Genomic DNA, 19,706 nt, shown 5'->3' on the forward strand with positions numbered 1-19,706 from the left:
TAGGAATTTTCTGTCCTACTTCATCAAAGGTGCTCTGAGGTAGAGCTGACCCACACAGGTGTGTTTACCTGCCAAGTGGTCATGACCTCATGGCCAACAAAGCTCAAAATCATTTGTGTCACCTATGCTATCTCCCTCAGGGCACTCACTACTCAGCTTCCTTTACCACCAAGGAGTGTTCCCAGGAGAGAAGAAAAGTCACTGACTTGGGTCTCTGTTCTCAGTAGCAAATGTGTCTTTTAGCTTAAGTTATAAAACCAGTTATAGATTTCACTCAAGTGAATTAAGTAGATGTGAAAATGTCCCCTGAGGAGTCCTTGGACGATGGAAAATAAAGTTCCCTAAAACCAAGGATCAGCCCTCTTGCTATTTCTAGAAATCCTTCCAAAGCTCTTTATTGTCACATGGTCACCATGGTGACTTAACCCAAAGCTTCCACTGTTGTCCTCCGTCTCTTTGTCTGCACTCACCCTCACTCCTGTCACCCTGAACCCCCTGAGCCACTGGCTTGCAGGTCATCTTGCACTCCTCTACCTGGAATGACAAATATGTAAGCTCCTACTGACCCTCGAAGATTTACCAGTGATATCTTCCTCTACAAGAAGCTTCTATGCCTCTTACACCATCCCCATGATGTTGGATGAAATGCACCATGCATTTTGCTACCACAATGCCCTGGGCCCACCTCCTTCCTACCGCTGACCACACTTGACGGAAACTACCCCTTTTCTTGTCTGACACCCCCACTTGAAGGTCACTCCATGATGGCAAAGCTGTGTTTTATTACAGCAGCCTTGGGATGTGGCATAGTACCTTAGTTCAGTGTGTGTGTGTGAGTCGCTCAGTCTTTGCGACCCCATGGAATGCCTCCTGCCAGGCTCCTCTGTCCATGGGATTTTCCAGGCAAGAATACTGGAGTGCGTTGCCATTCCCCTTCCCAGGGGCTCTTCCTGACCCAGGGATGGAACTCAGGTCTCCTGCATTGCAGGCAGATTCTTTACTGTCTGAGTCACGAGGGAAGCCCATGTTCAGTGTATGCATCCATTAAATTATCTTGGAATCAGTGAATGAATCAGTGAGTTCACCCACAGTGACCCAATTCAGGAGCAGATATCACCCTAATGCCTGCCTGAAACAGACAGTGTCCCCCCAGCCAAGCAGCACACAGCCTTCTCTATTGCCACACATGTGTGCATTCTAACATGGGTCTCTCATATACAACCACATGCATACACACATATATCTCTGTATATATGTGCATACGAATAGCCAACCACTTGCTAAGCACATATCATTGCAATGTTTGCTATTAACCTCTAAGAAAATAAAGATACCCAAGTCACAGTCCTCAAGAATCTTCCCTGTTCATTGGGGGATAATTCACGGATAGAAACAGTTAATATACAAGCAATGTGAGTTACTATATGCAGGTGGAGGCTAGCACTCAGTTTCTGACTGGGACCATCAGGGGAGAGTCTGGGAAGGTGGCAGACTCTTCACAGGAAGAGTTGGTCTCAGTTAGCCAAGTGGGAGAGAGGTCATGAGAGTCAGAGGTATGAAGGGGATAGGAAAGTACAGGGTCAGGGACCTTGCCCTCAGCACTCAGGTCCTTGCTCTCAGCTGGCTGTGAGGTTCAGAGATGGCAATCATAAGCCTGTAAAGGCAGGTTGGGGCTTCCCGCTCTGAGAGTGGACTCTATCCTTGTCGCAGCATGAGGCTGGCATATAGTAGATGTGCACTAAACATCTCTGCACTAGTGATGGGAGAGGAGTCGGGCCCCATCCAGGAAGCCAAGGGCAAGTGCAGAGCTGTGAGTCCTCCCGCCCTGAGCTGACATCACCTCTATGGATGGTCCTCCCATCCGCCTCACTATAAATGCCAGTCTGCACAGGTGGGCACAGAGAGTCCCAGAAGGGAGCCCTGATGACATAGGAGAGCTCCTCAGGGTGGCATCTGTTCCAGGAGGGGCCTCTCTGCCCCCCTCCCCCACCACTAGCACCCTGCCCTTCCCCAAGCCCCTCCCCCCTCTCAATGCACCCTGAGTCTGTCTCCTCTCACCCCACTCAATCAGACCAGCCTCTGCCACCTGCACTTCCTGCCTCTGCCCAGTAGTTAGAGGAGGGGCACCAGAGGAGAGGACATTTTTGTATCACAGTGTAACATTGTGGGGACCGGGGGGGCAGGCACGATGATTCAGATAGAGGAAGTGCTTTTACAAAAAGCCCTGCCTCAGAAAATAGACTCAGGCAGCCCACCAGGAACCTATCCCCCAGCTTAAGATGGGGGGAGTGGCTGGGAGAAGTCCCTGGAGCAGGTCCCTCTGTGGTCTCTCAGGGACCTGGACTCTGATCACCTCTGCCTCTCCCTGCTCCACACTTAACTTCCCAGGAACGTGGAGAATCAAGTCATTAAAGTGGGATCTTCATAAAACTTGACCTTGGACAAAGTACTTGCAATTGTGTTATTTGTTAAGCACTCACAACAGTACCCTGGGGAAGATATTACCCCATTTTCAGATGGAGAAACTAAGGCCAGGGAGGTTACAGGTCACAGAAATAGTAGGAGGCAGGGTCTAGCCTGAAACACTTCCCAGTCCAGCAAAATCTCCAGCCCTAGTGCCTCTTCCAATTTCACAACCATGTTAATCCCCAAGTCAAGCTCATTCTCTGCAAAATTGGGGGTGACCACATGTCCAGACCACTTGTCCACTAGTTCTGGAGGTAGGTCAGGAGGATAGAAGCCAGGGAGGAGAAAGAGGGTGGCCCAGACTGTTCCAGGGGAGAAGGGGAAGAGGGAGGAATTCTTGGCAGCCCCTTTCCGCTGTGCTCCTATGAGGAGCGGCACTTCGGGCCAGGGACCAGACTCGCTGTGCTCGGTAAGAATGCTTCTCCAGGGGGAGGGAGGGTGGAATGCCCAGACTAGATGACCGTCCTCGCCCCCCAAACCCTGGCTTTGGGGGAGTGGGCGCTGGAGCCTCCCCGGGCTGCCCTCCGAGAAGGCAAAGTTTGCGCTCAGCTGTCCTTTGGAGCTGGTTCCAAGCTGACAGTGCTGGGTAAGGAGAGCAGCTGAGGTCCCTGAGTGTTCCCTGGGGCGGGATGCGGAGAGGCGGGCGGCTGCCCATCTCCCTTCGGGGCCGCGCTCAGGGTCGGTGGGGACCTGGGCTGAGTCGGGGCATCAGGGAAGGGCAGCGCTGGTTTTTGTCCTGGGTCCCTGGGCTGTGAGCCAAAGCACTCAGTACTTCGGCGCGGGCACCCGGCTGTCGGTGCTAGGTGAGCGGGGACGCCTCCCGGACCCGGGGGATGAGCGGCGGGTTTTTGCGCGGGGCTGGGGGGCCGTGACTCAGAGACGCAGTACTTCGGGCCGGGCACGCGGCTCCTGGTGCTAGGTGAGTGCGGGCGGCGCGCCTCGATTTTTTGTGGGGCGCCCCGGCGCCGCCGGCAGCGGGCTGATGGCGGTGGGTGAGTGTCCGCGCGCTGGCCGCGGGCGGCGGGGTCCGGGCGGGTCGGATCCGGGCACTTTGTCCCCTCTGTGCGCTGGAGCCGGGCTCTGGGACCCGGAGGGCGAGCAGCTATGCTCTGAGGGGTTTGCTTGCGGGTCTGGGACTCTGTGAGCCAGTGAGCGGTATTTTGGCGCCGGCACCAGGCTCACGGTCACAGGTGAGATCTGAACGCCTCCCTGCCTTCTATTCGCGGCGCCTCTTGTCCCCAGAGATGGGTGGGGTGGGCTGGAGCTGGAGCGTGTGGCCACTTTGTCCACCTGTGGAGTCAGCTCTGCAAGGGATGAGGGGCCAGAATTGAGGTTCTCATAGTCCTGAAACAGAGACGTAGGGCAAGGGGGGACTTTGGTCTTTTTTGTTTTTTTCCTCTGAGATATTAGGGACCCGGTGAGCCATGGCGAAAAACAGAATTTATTAGGACTCTGAGAGCTGCTTGATTGGAGAAAAAGACTGAGGAGAGTGATCTGGACTGAGGGAAGGGTAGAAGTGGGTGTAGCAGCTGCAAAGGGGAAAATGAGCTGCGGTGGGGGGCAGGAACCGGCAGGAATGAGCCCAGGAGGGTGGGCCCCCTGCAGAGCTGGCTCAGGCAGGAGGAAATGCAGGCTTCCACTGAATGGCCAAGGAGGAAAAGGATGATGGAAGAAAGTGGAAAAGAGACTTGAAAGAGACAGATAAACACGAGGCAGTGAGGGAAAGAATCCAAACAGGTGGGGTTTGTTGATTTACTGTTTGGAAGTTTGGATTTAAATTTAGGTTTCGAACCTCTTCCTCTCTTCTTAAGTCCAGACCCCTGCCGGCCAGGCTGTGTGTACAGCACAGGCAGGCTGGGTGGGAACCTGGGCCACTGGTGGCATTTACTCATCATATGGAACCCCCTCACCACCACCCCAGCCTAAAATTCCCCTCCTCACATCAGGTCTTCTAGGTTAAATAGCCAGATGGTAGCAGGAAATGCATTCAAATAGACATAGTTTTACTTCTGAGGCCAGGAACATTCCCAAGGGGATCTTTGCACTGGAAAGAGATCTTCAATGTCACCTGGTGATAGAAGCACTGAGCTTCCAGAGGGGAACGACCCCTCAATACTGGTGTGTTTACTGGATGGTATGATAACAGCAAGCGTGTCTGTAGTTAGACTGGTTAGGTTGGAGCCAGTGGGGCTCAGTTCGAAGTGTTTGTTCCCAGTGACAGCTGGGTTCCTGTGATCAGCCAGGGTGGGGAAGAGCAGGAGACCTCAGAACAGGTACACCTGGGTCCCAAGCCCTGGTCCTTTAATGATCTGATGACCTAGGGCAAGTGAATCTGTGGGAACCTTCCCTTGGATTGAAAATCATCAAGACCTACTGCTAACACTGCTCTGAGGATTACAGGAGTGGCTGCGTGGGGAGTATCTTAGAGAATCTAGCAGACCTGTTGTAATTCAGTGGTCTCCCCCCTGGCCCTCCCCTAGGTGGTCACTGGGGCAGCAGGGGAACCCAGTGACAATGGAGAGGCAGGATTAGCATGGGGAGGAGGGCTGGCTATGTGTAAGAAGTGAGCTGGGAACAGGACAGATGAACTTCAGAGTTCTGTCTGAGGCTCATCCAGCCCACATCCAAGCACACACCACCAAAGCTCACCAGGACACACACACAGGTGCACCCACATGGGCGAGCCCACCTACACCCCACAGGGACTCACAAACAGGGAGGGGAAATGACTTACCCCTCATCGTGGGGCCATGCAGTCAGTGCTTCAATGTGTAAGGAAAGTCCTGCTTCCTTCTGCCCAACACATCAACATCACAGGGATGTTTTTCAGCACATGGCTCAAAAACGCGTCTGTAATTTTTCCAGTAAGTTCTGAGTGTTTGCTGGGTGAGGAGGTCAGAGGAGTCAATTCTGTAATGCCCCTAGAGGGCTGGTAGAACCCCAGAGGCAGGGACTTTGCAGGAGAGTGAAGAACCAGGCCGAGAGCAGAAAGCCTGATGGAGCCAGTGCAACAGAGAGGAGTCAGGAGAGTTCCATTTCAGTTCCATTTCAGTTCTGGTCTGCCAGTAAAGCCCTCAGGACAGAGGAACAGTCACAAGGTGGGAAGTGCTGCACAGGGCCACCAGCCTGACGGAAGGCAGAAAGTGAAGTGTTAGTTGCTTAGCCATGTCTGACTCTTTGCAACCCCATGAACTATAGCCCATCAGGCTCCTCGGTCCATGGAATTCTCCAGGCAAGAAGACTGGAGTGGGTTGCTGTTTCCTTCTCCAGGGGGTCTCCCCGATCAAGGGATAGAACCCAGATCTCCTGCCTTGCAGGCAGATTCTTTACTGAATGAGCCACCAGAGAAGCCCAGGGCTACCTTAAAATGAACACCTAAGACTTTTGTTAAAAAAATTATTCAGAATTTCACAGTGGTGACACCAGCACATTATATCAAGCAGGTGGGCCTTCTAAGTGTGGGGTCCTGTGTGACTACACAGTTCACACCCCCATGAAGCCAGCCCTGAAGTTAAGTCACATCCATGGAAATAGCAAGTGTCAGAACTTTTTTTTTAATCTTCTAGGCTAAACTATATCTCTTTAGAATGAGATGTCTGCCTTTTAACAGAATTGCTCAGAAACAAACAAAAACAAATCAATACAAAGCAAAGAACAAGATAAAATCAAGGTTTAGAGGGTCCAGAAGCAATAAGACAGTCAGATGAGAAGTCCGCAGGGGATTTAACTGGAATGCCTTCACCTGGGGCCCTCCAGGATGCCACACACCAGAGGCATAGCTGGATCAAGACAACTGGGAGTGAAAGTTGCTCTGATGACCTCAGATGCATATTTAGGAAGCTAGCTGGTAGGGAAAAGTAGAACATGTGGAATCCAAGGGGCAAAGAAAGTTGAAGATGCCTGAATTTGAAACAAGGGGAGACAGCGATTTCTCTGAGCTGAGTCAAGTCAGGGGTATCTGGAGGCAGAGGAATGGCTAGGTTGACCTGCTGAAGCACTGGAAAGAAAGAAAACCTCCCATTCCGATGAGTACACCCTAAGACAAATGCTGTCTTCACATGAGTGTGCAAGAATATATCATCAGTACATTGTCATCTGAAAAAATAAAAAACAGCCATCAAATAACTTCCTTATCCCCAAGTCATCTTACTGGTCAACCCCTCAGGCTCACTGCCAGCAGAGGACAGGGCTTTCGGCATCCATAGATCAGGTCATGTCCACCCCCGCTCTAGACCGTCAGTGTTGGCTTCTCCCTTCACAAGCAGGAAAAATGATGCAGAGACATCCAGAGACTATCTAAAGCCACTCCCAAGCTTCGAATTCTATTATTCATGTTCCATCTGGTGCTCTACTTAAATAACGACTATATATTATGGTGAGAAGTAGAGAAGTAAGCTTCTCATGTTGAATAACAAAACAATAACATAAGAGAAGAGAATTTGCTCAGAGATTGGGTGGTGCCATTTGTAAGGCCACCTTTGGGGCTGCAGACACAGGAGACAGGCCTGTGGCAGGGTGAGTACAGGGACAGGCGGGCAGAGGGAGACCAAGCACAGAGGCGTGGGGTGGTCACCCCCCAAACAGACAGCACATACTGCTTTCATGCATGCTCAGTTGCTCAGTCATGTCTGACTCTTTTGCAACCCCATGGACTGTAGCCCTCCAGGCTCCTCTATCCCTGGGATTTCCCAGGCAAGAACACTGGAATGGGTTGCTATTTCCTTCTCCAGGGGTTCTTCCCAACCCAGGGATCGAACCCACGTCTCCTGCATTAGCAGGCGGATTCCTTCTGAGCCACCAGGGTAGACATACTGCTACATGATTTTATTTTAGGATAACCCTGTGGCCCCTTTCCCTTCCTTCTCACACTCATATACTCATGCACGAAAACACAGACACACTTGCACACACACACACACACACAGCCCTTACCACGCCCAGCCAGCTCTCAGGCCGGTCCTGGCCCCCACCCCTGTCCTTCCAGACGATCTGAGCCAGGTGCACCCGCCCAAGGTGGCTGTGTTCGAACCCTCGGAAGCAGAGATCTCCCGGACCCAGAAGGCCACGCTCGTGTGCCTGGCCACGGGCTTCTACCCCGACCACGTGGAGCTGACCTGGTGGGTGAACAGGAAGCAGGTCACGACTGGGGTCAGCACGGACCCTGAGCCCTACAAGGAGGACCCCTCGCAGAATAACTCCAGATACTGTCTGAGCAGCCGGCTGAGAGTGACCGCCACCTTCTGGCACAACCCCCGCAACCACTTCCGCTGCCAAGTCCAGTTCCACGGGCTCACGGACCAGGACAAGTGGGAGAAGAAGGACAGGGCCAAGCCCATCACCCAGAACATCAGCGCCGAGGCCTGGGGCAGAGCAGGTGAGCCGGCCTGGAGGGAGTCAGAGCCGACAGAGGAGAGATCCAGGGAGAGGAGCGGGAAGGCTGGACACAGAGTGAAGGGATGGGGGGGGAGCCCACCAAGAGGGTGGACAGGGCACCCCCTCAGGCTAACTCCTCCCTCAGATCCAGATCCTCAGCCCAACTCAGCTGTGCTGGTGGGTCCCCCCCCGCCCGCCTGCAGAGCTCAGGGTCTCAGTGGTGGGTCCCCATCCCCTTCAGGGATGCCTCCTTCCATGACTTTGAGGATGCTGTGGCCACATTGGTACAGGCAGTGCTAGGACTCTGATCAGAGGCTGCTCAGAGCCTGGGGGTCGGTGCTGACTAAAAGACTGACTTAGTTTTGAATCGGGTTTAGAAGATGCAGTCTCTCAACCATTTCCCTCCCCCTTTTTTCTTTCAGACTGCGGTGTCAGCTCCGGTGAGAAGCCCTCTGCTTCTTTGTCTCTATCTCCATGGTCATTGCTCTGGAACCAGAGACAGAGAAGACATGGACACTGGTTGAGGGGTAAAGGGGGAGGAGGCCAGAGATGACCAGCTCACAGGTATCTATATCTACCTGCTCTCCCTTTCTGTCAACAGCGTCTTATCAGCAAGGCGTCCTGTCTGCCACACTCCTCTATGAGATCCTGCTGGGGAAGGCCACCCTGTACGCTGTGCTGGTCAGCGCCCTGGTGCTGATGGCCATGGTGAGGAGCCGGGCAGGATGGGGCAGGCAGGTTGGAGGTCACACTTGAAATGCAGCAACACAGACCTAGGAACGTAGAGACCCCACCAGGACCAGAGGTGGGCAGAGAGGAGGAAGGGGTTCACCCACATGCCTCAGAAGATCCCGTACACCTCTGTGATCACAATGGAAGAGCCGTGCTGGGAAGGAGAAACTGGGGTCACCAGAAAACCCAATGGATGGATGTTGGGAGGAGACCTGCTATTTGTCTTGTCAGTGGGACACCCTACTTCCTCTCGGTCCCCAGCACTCCTGGCTCCTTGTAACCCTCACACCTTCTCTTCCTCAGGTCAAGAGAAAAGATTCCTGAAGCCAGCTTAGAAGTGGAGCCAGGAGCTTCCAGCCTGTTACTGCCCTGATGTGAATTCTGCTTTTCTCCTTCACACCCAGTGCTTCTGAAGAGCTGCCCTCATCTCTGGACTCAGCCCAGCATCCACCCCCATGTGTGGGTGCCCCAAACACTTAGGACCAGGATCTCCCTAACCCAGGGGAGACCCTAGCGGGGCTGAACTTACTGAACCAATAAACATGGCCTGTTCTGGTTTGACTCTGCCTTGTGAGTATCTGCCTTGGACTACAGGACAAAACCCCGAGAGGGATTGTCAGAAGATCCTCTGGCCAATCCTGAGGAAATCTGGTACACTGATGCAAGCAGCTTTATCTTAGATGGGAAGAGAAGAACCAGGTATGCAGTAGTCTCCAGTTTTGAGACCATAGAGGCTAAGCCTCTGCCACTAGGTACCCCAGCCCAATTAGCTGAACTCATAGCCCTGACTCGAGCTTTCAAGCTGGGAAAACGAAAAAGAATAGCCATTTACACTGACTCCAAGTATGCCTTCCTGGTTTTACATGCACATGCAGCTATTTGGAAAGAAAGGGGCCACTTGACCACCCGCGGGTCCCCAATCAAATATGGTGATCAAATTCTTAGACTCTTAGAGGCAGTCCATCTGCCCACTGAGGTTTCAGTCTCCCTCTGTAAAGGACACCAAAGAGGGAGCACGGAAGTGGCATGAGGGAACCAAGCAGCTGATCAGGAAGCTAAGAGAACAGCATTACAGAACAATGACCTAATAGCGATTGCCACCTTAGTTCCACAGACTAATTTGCCAGAAACTCCTTCATATACTGAAGGTGAGACTCTTAAAGCTAGGAGTGAGGGCTTTCAAGAAGATCATACAGGGTGGTTGCAAAAGGAGGGACTCCTTTTTCTGCCTGGAAACCTCCAATGGAAGTTGGTTAACTCCTTACATGCCACCATTCATTTAGGAGAAAAGGCCCTCCAAAGATTACTAGAAAGGTCCTTCAGTGGAACAGGCGTCCAAACAACTATAAGGCAAGTGGTCTCCTCTTGTCCCACTTGCCAGTTAAACAACCCCCAAGGAGCTCGCAGAGAAGGCAATGGCACCCCACTCCAGTACTCTTGCCTGGAAAATCCCATGGATGGAGGAGCCTTGTAGGCTGTAGCCCATGGGGTCGCTAAGAGTCGGACACGACTGAGGGACTTCACTTTCACTTTTCCCTTTCATGCACTGGAGAAGGAAATGGCAACCCACTCCAGTATTCTTGCCTGGAGAATCCTAGGGACGGCAGAGCCTGGTGGGCTGCCGTCTATGGGGTCGCACAGAGTCAGACACGACTGAAGCGACTTAGCAGCAGCAGTAGCAGCTGTGAGTATCTAGATTTCTCTTCTGTCCACCTCTGAAGTCCCATGTGACTCCAGTCAGGGTACAAACAAGAGATATTCAAGGAAAGTACAGTTCTTTCAGGTGTGAGGGGCCCAGCCTGTGACTGGCACTGCTCCTCCTTGTCAGGGAAACTTAAGGACATGGGAAAGGGGGTGACTGGTGAAGAGAGAGGCTTACTCTGGAGCAGTCTAGAAAAATGGGAACTTGCTGTCCTACCTGGACAAAGGTGCTCTGAGGAAGAGCTGAACCACACAGGTGTGCCCACTGCCAAGTGGCCATGACCCCATGGCACTCATTTCAGCTCTCACCGGGAGCATTACTAGGCTTCCTTCACCACCAAAGAGTGTTTCCAGCTGGGGAGAAGAAACTTCACTGACTTGGAAATCTCTGTTCAGGGGCAGATGTGTCTCCAGGTTAAGTTACAAAGCTAGTTATAAATTTCACACAGATGAATTAAGTAGATGTGAAAATGTCCCCTGATCACTCCTTCAGTCACTCAGTCGTGTTTGACTCTTTGTGACCCCATGGACTGTAGCCCACCAGGCTCCTCTGTCCATCGTAATTCCCAGGCAAGAATACTGGAGTAAGGTGCTATTTCCTACTCCAGAGGATATTCCCATCCCAGGGATCAAACCCACATCTCTCACGTCTCCTGCATTGGCAGGTAGATTCTTTAGCACTGTGCCACTTGGGAGCCCTGCAAGATACCTGGGAGGAAGCCACCTGGGAGAAGAGAAAATAAAGTACCTAAAAACAAGGGTCAGCCCTATTGCTATTTCTAGACATCCTTCCAAAGGTCTTTATTGTCACACTGTCACTATGCTGATGTAACCCAAAGTCCTCAGGATGTCTTAAAAGACCCACCATTGTCTTCCACTTCTTTGTCCACACTCACCCTCACTCCTGTACCCCTGAGCCTTCTGAGACACTGGCTCTCAGCCCATCCTGCACTCCTCTGCCTGGAACAACATCTACACAAGCTCCCACTCATCCTTGCAGACTCAGCGATGACATCTTCCCCAGCTAGTAGCCTTCCCTGGAGCATCCTTGCCCCTTATTCCATGAGACTGTATGAAATGCCCTCTGTGTTTTGCTATCACAGTGCCCTGTGCCCACTTCCTTCCTGCTACTAACCTCACTTGATGGAAATTACCCCTTTCATTGTCTGACAGCCCCACTTGAAGGTCACCTCCTTGAGGACCAAGTAGTATTTTTATTGCAGTATCTTTGGGATGTAGCATAGTATCTTGGTTCAGTGTACTCACCCAATAAATTATCTTTAAAGAAATGAATAAATCAGAGAGCTCACCCGAAGTGACCCAGTTCGGGAGCAGATATCACGTTCAGGCCTTCCTGCAACAGACAGTGACCCTCCCCTCAACCACAGGCCTACAGCACACAGCCTCCTCAATCTATTGCATGCATGCATGCATTCTAGTACAAGTGTTTGCATGTATACCAACAAACATACATACACACATGTCAGCATATGTGCATCAGCAGAGTAGACTACATATTAGGTATATGTCATTGCAATGCTTTTATTAACCTTCAAGAAAACAAAGATATCCAAGCCACAGCCCCCAAGAAGTTTCCCTGTTCTTTATGGGGATAATTCATGGGTAGAAATGCCTACACTTAACACTTGAATAGCAGCAATGTGAGTTGTGTACTGAAACGCAGGCAGAAGCTAGCACTCAGTTTCTGACTGGGACCATCAGGGGAGAGTCTAAGAATGTAGCCAGCTCTTCACAAGAAGAGTTGATATCAGTTATCCATGTGGGAGAGGGTTCATGAGAGTCAGAGGTATGAATGGGATAGGCAACTACAGGGTCAGGGACTTCTGGTCCTTGCACGCAGCTGGCTGTGAGGTTCAGAGATGGCAATCATAAGCCTGTAAAGGCAGGTTGGGAATTCCTGCTCGGAGAGTGGACTCTATCCTTGTCGCAGCATGAGGCTGGCATATAGTAGACGTGCACTAAACATCTGTACACTAGTGAAGGGAGAGGAGTTGGGCCCCATCCAGGAAGCCAAGGGCAAGTGCAGAGCTGTGAGTCCTTCCGCCCTGAGCTGACATCACCTGCTCTGTGGATGGTCCTCCCACCCGCCTCACTATAAATGCCAGTCTGCACAGGTGGGCACAGAGAGTCCCATAAGGGAGCCCTGATGACATAGGAGAGCCCCTCAGGGTGGCATCTATTCCAGGAGGGGCCTCTCTGCCCCCCTCCCCCACCACTAGCACCCTGCCCTCCCCCCTCTCAACGCACCCTGAGTCTGTCTCCTCTCACCCCACTCAATCAGACCAGCCTCTGCCACCTGCACTTCCTGCCTCTGCCCAGTAGTTGGAGGAGGGGCACCAGAGGAGAGGACATTTTTGTATCACAGTATAACATTGTGGGACTTCGGCGGGGGGGGCACGATGATTCAGATAGAGGAAGTGCTTTTACAAAAAGCCCTGCTTCAGAAAATAGACCCACGTAGCCCACCCAGAACCTAGCTCCCAGCTCAAGATGGGGGGAGTGGCTGGGAGAAGTCCCTGGAGCAGGTCCCTCTGTGGTCTCGCAGGGACCTGGACTCTGATCACCTCTGCCTCTCCCTGCTCCACACTCAGCTTCCCAGGAACACCAAGAATCAAGCTGTAAGAGTGGGATCAAGAACCCATGCTTTCCATAAAACTTGCCTTTTGACAAAGTTCTTGTTGTCATCCAGTCGCTAAGTTGTGTCCAACTCTGTGACCCCATGTACTGCAGCAGGCCAAGCTTCCTGAGTTTGCTCAAACTTAAGTCCACTGACTCAGTGATACCTTCCAAGCATCTCATTCTCTGTTACCCCTTTCTCCTCATGCCCTCAATCTTTCCCAGAATCAGGGTCTTTTCCCATGAGTCGGCTCTTTGCATCAGATGTCCAAGGTATTGGAGCCTCAGCTTTGGCAACAGTCCTTGCAATGAATATTCAGGATTGATTTCCTTTAGTATTGACTGGTTTAATCTCCTTGCTGTCCAAGGGACTCTCAAGAGTCTTCTCCGGTAGCACAGTTCGAAAGTATCGCAGGTTTAAAATTCATTAAGCACAACAATCTTGCGGGAAAGAAATTATCCCATTTTTCAGATGGAGAGACTAAGGCCAGGGAGGTTTCAGGTCACAGAAGTAGTAAGAGGCAAGGTCTAGCTTGAAACACTTTCCAGTCCAGCAAAATCTCCATCCCTAGTGCTTCTTCCAATTCACAACCATGTCAGCCCCCAAGTCAAGCTCATTCTCTGCAAAATTGGGGGTGACCTCATGTCCAGATCATTTGTCCACTAGTTCTGGAGGTAGGTCGGGAGGAGAGAAGCCAGAGAGGAGAAGAAGGGTGGCCCCAGACTGTTCCAGGGGAGGAGGGGAAGAGGGAGGAATTCTTGGCAGCCCCTTCCCACTGTGCTCCTATGAGGAGCTGCATTTCGGGCCAGGGACCAGGCTCACTGTGCTAGGTAAGAATGCTTCTCCAGGGGGAGGGAGGGTGGAATGCCCAGACTAGATGACCCTGTGAACTCTAGCTTTTGGAGAGTGGATGCCTCACCCTGGCCCGGCTGCACTCAGGGAAGGCAGTTTGCGCCTGGGTCCCCAGGGCTGTGCAAACACCGCGCAGCTGTACTTTGGAGCTGGTTCCAAGCTGACTGTGCTGGGTAAGGAGGGCAGCTGGGGTCCCTGAGTGTTCCCTCGGGTGGGATGCAGAGAGGCAGGCCGCTGCCCATCTCCCTTAGGGGCTGCGTTTAGGGTCCGTGGGGACCTGGGCTGAGTCCAGGCTATACGGAGAGGGTAACGCTAGTTTTTGTCCTGAGCCTCCGGGCTGTGAGCAACAATCCGCTGTATTTTGGAGGGGGCACTCGGCTGTTGGTACTAGGTAAGCGGGGTGCTCTGGGGCGCTAGGAGGGAAGTGGGGCGCTCAGATGTCAGTAGGGTCGCTGAACCGATATTTTTGTGCTGAGCCCTGAGGCTGTGAGCAAAGACACGCTGTACTTCGGCGCGGGCACCCGGCTGTTGGTGCTAGGTGAGACGGGAAGCCGCTGGGGACCCGGGGGGATGCGCGGCGGGTTTTTGCGCGGGGCTGGGGGGCCGTGACTCAGACCCAGTACTTCGGGCCAGGCACACGTCTCCTGGTGCTAGGTAAGTGCGGGCGGTGCGCCTCGATTTTTGTGGGGCCCCACGTCGCTGTGCTTTGCAGGCGCCGCCCTGACCTTCGGGGCCGGCAGCCGGCTGACGGTGGTGGGTGAGTGTCCGCCGGCTGGCCGCGGGCGGCGGGCGGGACCGGAGGCGGCGGGGTCAGGGCAAGTCGGATCCGGGCACTCCAGGTCCCCTCCCTGCCCTGGAGCTGAGCGCTGGGGCAGGAGCTGAGCGCTGGGACAGGGCAAGCGAGCGGGAGCCGCTGGGAGCTGCGGGGGTGGGGGGTTTGAGTGCGGGGCTCTTCCTCCGTGCTCATATGAGCAGTATTTCGGCCCAGGCACCAAGCTCACGGTCGTAGGTGAGATCTGGACTTCTCCCCTCCTTTTGGCGCAGCCCCTTGCTTCCCCGGAGATGGGTGGGGCGCGCTGGGGCTGGGGCGCCTGGCCAGTTGTGCCTCGGGGTGGGGGTGGGGGTCCGCTCTGCAAGGGAGGCGGGGAGTATTGGGTAGCGGGTACTGGGTAGGGGTACTCTAGTCCGGGAACGTGGACAGAGGGCAAGGGGGCTTCAGTCTCTTTTTTTCTGGGGTATTTGGGGACCGAGTGAGCAATGGAGAGGAGATTAATTAGGACTCTGAGACTGGCTTGATTGGAGAAAAAGACTGAGGAGGGCGACCCGTGCTGGGGGAAGGGTAGGAGCCTGTGTAGCTGCTGCAAAGGGGAAAATGAGATGGGGAGGGGGGAGGCAGGATGAGCCCAGGATTGTGGGCCCATCGCAGAGCCCAGCTCCTGGGAGGTGGAGATGCAGGCTTCTGCTGAACAGAGAACCAGGATGACCAGCAGAAGTGGAGAAGAGACATGAAAAGAGACAGACCCGCCTCAGAGAGTGAGGGAAAGAATCAGGACAAGCGGGGTTTGTTGATTTACTGTTTGGAAGTCTGGATTTAAATTTAGGTTTCCAACCTCTTCCTCTCTTCTTAAGTCCAGACCCCTGCTGGCCAGGCTGTGTGTACAGCACACGTGGGCTGGGTGGGAACCTGGGCCACTGGAGGCATTTACTCACCAAATGGAACCCCCTCACCCCCAAGCCTGAAATCTCCCTCCTCACACTAGGTCTTCTAGGTTAAACAGCCAGATGGCTCAGGACATACATTCAAATAGACATATTTTTCTTTCTGAGGCCAGGAACATTCCCAAGGGGATCTTAGCGCTGGAAAGGGATCTTCAATGTCACCTGGTGATAGAAGCACTGAGCTTCCAGAGGGGAACGACCCCTCAATACTGGTGTGTTTACTGGATGATGTGATAACAGCAAGCGTGTCTATAGTTAGACTGGTTAGGTTGGAGCCAGCGGGGCTCACTTTGAAGTGTTTGTTCCCAGTGACAGCTGGGTTCCTGTGATCAGCCAGGGTGGGGAAGAGCAGGAGACCTCAGAACAGGTACATCTGGGTCCCAAGCCCTGGTCCTTTAATGAGCCACTGACCTTGTGGGAATGAATATGTGTGCATAGGTCACACACCCAGGAAGCCAGCCCTGAAGTCAAGTTGTTGTTGTCATCATTGTTCAGTCGCTAAGTTGTATCGGACTCTTTTTTGACCCCATGGACTGTAGCCCCCACCTCCACCCCCCACCCCCCATCCAGGCTCCTCTGTCCATGAGATTTCCCAGGCAAGAATACTGGAGTGGGTTGCCATTTCCTTCCCCGGGGAATCTTCCTGACCAAGGGATCGAACCGGTATCTCCTGCAGCTCCCGCATTGCAGGCAGATTCTTTCCCACTGAGCCACCAGGGAAACCCATCCACGGAAATCTGGTGTCACAGGAACATTTTTTTTTTATTTTCATTTCTTCCGGCCTAAACTAGATCTCTTTAGATTGAGACATCTTCCCTTTAACAGAGTTGCTCAGAAACAACCAAAAAAATCTGTATAATGCAAAGAGCAAGATGAAATGTTTGTCGAGAGGGTCCAGAAGCAATAAGCCAGTCAGATGAGAAGGCCACAGGGGCTTTAACTGGAATGCCTTCACCTGGGGCCCTCCAGGATGCCACACACCAGAGGCGTAGCTGGATCAAGACAACTGGGAGCAGAAGTTGCTTGATGATCTCAGATGCATATTTAGGAAGCTTGCTGGTAGGGAAAAATAGAAGATGTGGAATCAAAGGGGCAAAGAAGGTTGAAGATGCCTGAATTTGTGATCTGTCTGAGCTGAGGCAACTCAGGGTACCTGGAGGCAGAGGAATGGCTAGGATGACCTGGTGAGACACCAGAAAGAAAAAAGCCTCCTATTCTCATGAGCACATCCTGAGACAAAAGGCTGTCTTCACGTGAGTGCACAAAAATATGCCATCTGTATGTTGTCATTTGAAGAAAAACCCCCAGCCTCATAATGTGCCCCTTACACTCAAATCTCCTCTACTCCTCAGCCCCCCAGGCTCACATACAACTAACCCAGCTGATGGCAGAGGCTTCCTGCATCCTTATGTCCGGCCATCTCCATCCCCAGTCTGGACAGTTAGTGTTGGGATTCTGCCTTCACAAGCAAGAAAAATGATGCAGAGACATTCAGGGGTTGTCTACAGTCATGTTGGTGGGCAAAGTCACTGTCAAGCTTTGATTTCTGTTACTCTGGTTCCAACCCAGATCTCTATTAAATAGCTACTACAAATTATGATGAGAAAAAAGACAGGTAAGTTTTTCTCGTTGAATAAAAATCAAATAGCATGGAAGAAGAACAATTGCTCAGATGTCAGACAGTGCCACTTGTAAGGCCGCCTTCGAGGGCTAGAGACAGACGAGACGGGCTTGTCGTAGGGTGAGTACAAGGGGCAGGCACACAGAGGGAGAGCAATAACAGAGGAGTGGGCTGCTGACTCCCAAATAGACAGGACATACTGCTACAGGATTTTATTGTAGGGTGACCCTGAGCCTCCCTTCCCTGCCTTCTCACACTCATGTACTGACAAACACACACACACACACAGCCCCTCCCACGCCCAGCCAGCTCTCAGGCCGGTTCTGGCCCCCACCCCTGTCCTTCCAGACGATCTGAGCCAGGTGCACCCGCCCAAGGTGGCTGTGTTCGAACCCTCGGAAGCAGAGATCTCCCGGACCCAGAAGGCCACGCTCGTGTGCCTGGCCACGGGCTTCTACCCCGACCACGTGGAGCTGACCTGGTGGGTGAACAGGAAGCAGGTCACGACTGGGGTCAGCACGGACCCTGAGCCCTACAAGGAGGACCCCTCGCAGAATAACTCCAGATACTGTCTGAGCAGCCGGCTGAGAGTGACCGCCGCCTTCTGGCACAACCCCCGCAACCACTTCCGCTGCCAAGTCCAGTTCCACGGGCTCACGGACCAGGACAAGTGGGAGAAGAAGGACAGGGCCAAGCCCATCACCCAGAACATCAGCGCCGAGGCCTGGGGCAGAGCAGGTGAGCCGGCCTGGAGGGAGTCAGAGCCGACAGAGGAGAGATCCAGGGAGAGGAGCGGGAAGACTGGACACAGAGTGAAGGGATGGGGGGGGGAGCCCACCAAGAGGGTGGACAGGGCACCCCCTCAGGCTAACTCTTCCCCCAGATCCAGATCCTCAGCCCAACTCAGCTGTGCTGGTGGGTCCCCCCCCCCGCCCACCTGCAGAGCTCAGGGTCTCAGTGGTGGGTCCCCATCCCCTTCAGGGCTGCCTCCTTCCATGACTTTGAGGATGCTGTGGCCACATTGGTACAGGCAGTGCTAGGACTCTGATCAGAGGCTGCTCAGAGCCTGGGGGTCGGTGCTGACTAACAGCTAGCTTAGTAGGTCTTTTTCATTTATTTGTTTTGTTTTAAGCATCTCAAAATAGCACACATTTATTATTGCCTAGTTTTAATGTATCAGGAATCTGGGCATAGCTTAGCTGGCTCGTTTATCTCAAGATGCTACAATCAGATGTCAGCCAAAGCTGGAGTCTTATCTGAAGGCTCAGCTGGGGCAGGATCCACTTCCACGTTCATGTGGTTGTTGCCAAGATTTAGCATCTTGCCAGCTATTGGACTGAGGAAGGCTGGCTTAGCTTTGAATCTGCTTTAGAAGATGCAGTCTCTCATCCATTTCCCTCCCCCTTTTTTCTTTCAGACTGCGGTGTCTCCTCCGGTGAGTAGCCCTCTGCTTCTTTGTCTCCATCTCCATGGTCATTGCTCTGGAACTAGAGACAGAGAAGCCATGGACACTGGTTGAGGGGTAAAGGGGGAGAAGGCCAGATATACCTGCTCACAGGTACCTACCTGCTCTCCTTTCCTGCCAACAGCGTCTTATCAGCAAGGGGTCCTGTCTGCCACCCTCCTCTATGAGATTCTGCTGGGGAAGGCCACCCTGTATGCTGTGCTGGTCAGCGCCCTGGTGCTGATGGCCATGGTGAGGAGGGGGGCAGGATGAGAGGGTGATGAAGGGAAAGTGTGGAGCATCATGCAAGGGAGCTGAGGGGTCTCAGACTTGTGTCCTGACTTCTCCGTGGAGTCACAATGGGGCTGCCAGACTGGGGAGAAAGTACAGAGATCATCGCAGACAGAATGTGGCTTTGAAGGATGGGGAGAGTCAGCCAGCCCTCCCCAAAATCAGACCCCAGAATCAGCATCCTCTGACCCAGTCCTACTGTTCCATGGCCCCTGGCATCCTGACGACATCCTCTCTTCCTCAGGTTAAGAAAAAGGATTCCTGAGACCAGCTCCAAAAGTGCATCCCGAGTCATTCTTTATCATGGCCTTGGATTCTCCTTAATGTCCTTCCAGTCTGTGTTCCTCAAGAGTTTCTCTCTCTCTCTCTTATCTCCTTCCTGTATAGATGTCTGCCCCTTCTCTCAGCTTCCCTGCTGGTGGAGCGCCACACCTCGAACCTGAAATTGACTGAGTCAATAAAAGTGTCATGATGGGCTTGATTGTGTCCAGGAGTGTCTGTGGTATTCTGCCCTTCATTGATCTACCTCTGATTTGGGGAAATCACCACCCCTCAGGCTCGGTAAAGAATCTGCCTGCAATGCAGGAGACCCAGGTTCAATCCCTGGGTCGGGAAGATCCCCTGGAGAAGGGAATGGCAAGCCATTCCAGTATTCTTGCCTGGAGAATCCCAAGCACAGAGAAGCCTGGTGGGCTACAGTCCATAGGGTCACAAAGAGTCGGACATGACTGAGTGATCAACACACACACACACACACACACACACAGGCATATGGAGTGATAGAGCCTCCTCTCTGACTAATGCTGCTTCCTCTTGTTCATCCTCATGGGGTGCTGCGGTCCACATCCAGGCACTCTGGGCCCCCGTGT

General features: G+C 53.0%; 2 protein-coding genes and 1 gene segment (V, D, J or C); 2 read left to right on the forward strand and 1 right to left on the reverse strand.

Annotated features, from left to right (window-relative positions):
* Positions 1 to 9,132, forward strand: part of LOC145523947 (M1-specific T cell receptor beta chain-like) — a 33,670-nt gene extending 24,538 nt beyond the window's left edge. Inside the window, exons 8-12 of the mRNA XM_081535191.1 lie at positions 3,047 to 3,269; positions 7,451 to 7,840; positions 8,262 to 8,279; positions 8,441 to 8,547; positions 8,875 to 9,132. Of these exons, the coding sequence (XP_081391317.1) occupies positions 3,047 to 3,269; positions 7,451 to 7,840; positions 8,262 to 8,279; positions 8,441 to 8,547; positions 8,875 to 8,895 (759 nt within the window). The 3' untranslated portion in view covers positions 8,896 to 9,132. The remainder of the gene's footprint in view (positions 1 to 3,046; positions 3,270 to 7,450; positions 7,841 to 8,261; positions 8,280 to 8,440; positions 8,548 to 8,874) is intronic.
* Positions 1 to 19,314, forward strand: part of LOC145523662 (T cell receptor beta constant 2-like) — a 121,624-nt gene extending 102,310 nt beyond the window's left edge. The window contains 5 exon segments of the C gene segment in view: positions 14,107 to 14,153; positions 17,451 to 17,840; positions 18,520 to 18,537; positions 18,692 to 18,798; positions 19,082 to 19,314. Coding sequence covers positions 14,107 to 14,153; positions 17,451 to 17,840; positions 18,520 to 18,537; positions 18,692 to 18,798; positions 19,082 to 19,102 — 583 coding nt within the window.
* Positions 1,282 to 5,527, reverse strand: LOC145523684 (uncharacterized). The gene is made up of 2 exons (XM_081534425.1): positions 5,201 to 5,527; positions 1,282 to 3,770 (listed from the first exon to the last, which is right to left on the reverse strand). Exons 1-2 carry the CDS (start codon positions 5,205 to 5,207, stop codon positions 3,382 to 3,384), a joined length of 396 nt encoding a protein of 131 aa, XP_081390551.1. The 5' UTR covers positions 5,208 to 5,527; the 3' UTR covers positions 1,282 to 3,381.
* Positions 19,315 to 19,706: the final 392 nt, after the last annotated feature.

Source organism: Giraffa tippelskirchi, chromosome 10, assembly GCF_054371585.1.
Source record: "Giraffa tippelskirchi isolate mGirTip1 chromosome 10, T2T-mGirTip1v1.2.pri, whole genome shotgun sequence".
Classification (NCBI taxonomy): Eukaryota; Metazoa; Chordata; class Mammalia; order Artiodactyla; family Giraffidae; genus Giraffa; species Giraffa tippelskirchi.